The sequence below is a fragment of the Haplochromis burtoni genome, unplaced genomic scaffold (assembly GCF_018398535.1).
Source record: "Haplochromis burtoni strain Fernald_Lab_line unplaced genomic scaffold, NCSU_Asbu1 Contig_1752, whole genome shotgun sequence".
Lineage (NCBI taxonomy): Eukaryota > Metazoa > Chordata > Actinopteri > Cichliformes > Cichlidae > Haplochromis > Haplochromis burtoni.
Genome location: NW_024584113.1, coordinates 17,779 through 18,807, shown reverse-complemented (window position 1 = coordinate 18,807; position 1,029 = coordinate 17,779). Strand labels below are relative to the sequence as shown.

Here is a 1,029-nt window from a genome sequence, read left to right as displayed (position 1 = left end):
CAGACAGGAAAAGTCAGTTTAGTGTAAACCTTCAAAAGCTGACTGTAACAGGAGGAAAGTCACAGCGGTCCACAGCAACAACACAATGAGGTAAAGCCAACAGTGTTGTCAGTTTACAGCATCTGAATACATTATATCCTATAGAACTACAGAAGAAAAAAAGGCCACATCCTGTTTGTGTGATGAGTTAAAATGCTTTGACATGTCAAACAGAGACAGACCATCCAATCAGACATGAAATAACTGCTGCTGATGGAGGACATTCAGAAACTTTCAACCTTATCATAGAATTTCATGTGACATCAGCTGCTTTCACTTTTCTTGATATTATGCAAAGAACACAACAACATTCAACAGAGTTTAATAGCTAGTAAAACAGTCAGTGTGATGTAAAAAGTATTTTCCTGCATGAAAGCATCGCAGACATACTTGTACTCGACTCATCGGACCAGCATTTATTTATCAGAACAGCTTCACATTAATCCTGAGGTAGAGAACAGGTCAAACAGCAGCCTGTCAGTGTGCTCGCTGTGGATGTTTCACTCCTGAACCACAGTGGAGACACAAGCTGATGGTCTCAGTCAGGCTGACACTAACAGGCTTCATGTTTGATGGTCAGAGGTTCGTGTGTCTCACCTCTGTCAGATCTCTGTCCTTTGGTCACAGTCACATAAGCAGCTGGTTTCCCACCACAGTAGTACAGTCCAGAGTCAGCAGGCTCAGCTTCTCTTATTGTTAATGTTTTGTCTCTACGGGAAAAATACATCCTTCTTTCATTTATTTCTCCAGAGTCTCGTCTCCATGTTGGAACAGCTGATCTTCCAACATCACCAGGACATCTCAGTAAGACGTTGCCTCTCTCTTCAACGCGGCGTCTTATTGTTCCTGTGAATAACAAATGAATGTGTGACTACAAACTAAGGTGCATTTTGTATAACGGACGAACACAAATTTTCTCATGTTGTTAGTTTCTTTTTAAAATCTAATTCTCAGAGAAACACTGTGCAGTAAAGCTTCAGCACACACTGT

General features: G+C 41.1%; 1 protein-coding gene across 1 annotated transcript in view; it reads right to left on the bottom strand.

The window, feature by feature from the left end:
• Positions 1-597: 597 nt before the first annotated feature.
• The window catches only part of LOC121813477, a gene marked incomplete at its 3' end in the record, with an annotated part of 1,826 nt that continues 1,394 nt past the window's right edge, over positions 598-1,029 (bottom strand). Inside the window, exon 3 of the mRNA XM_042217270.1 lies at positions 598-885. Coding sequence (XP_042073204.1) covers positions 598-885 — 288 coding nt within the window. The remainder of the gene's footprint in view (positions 886-1,029) is intronic.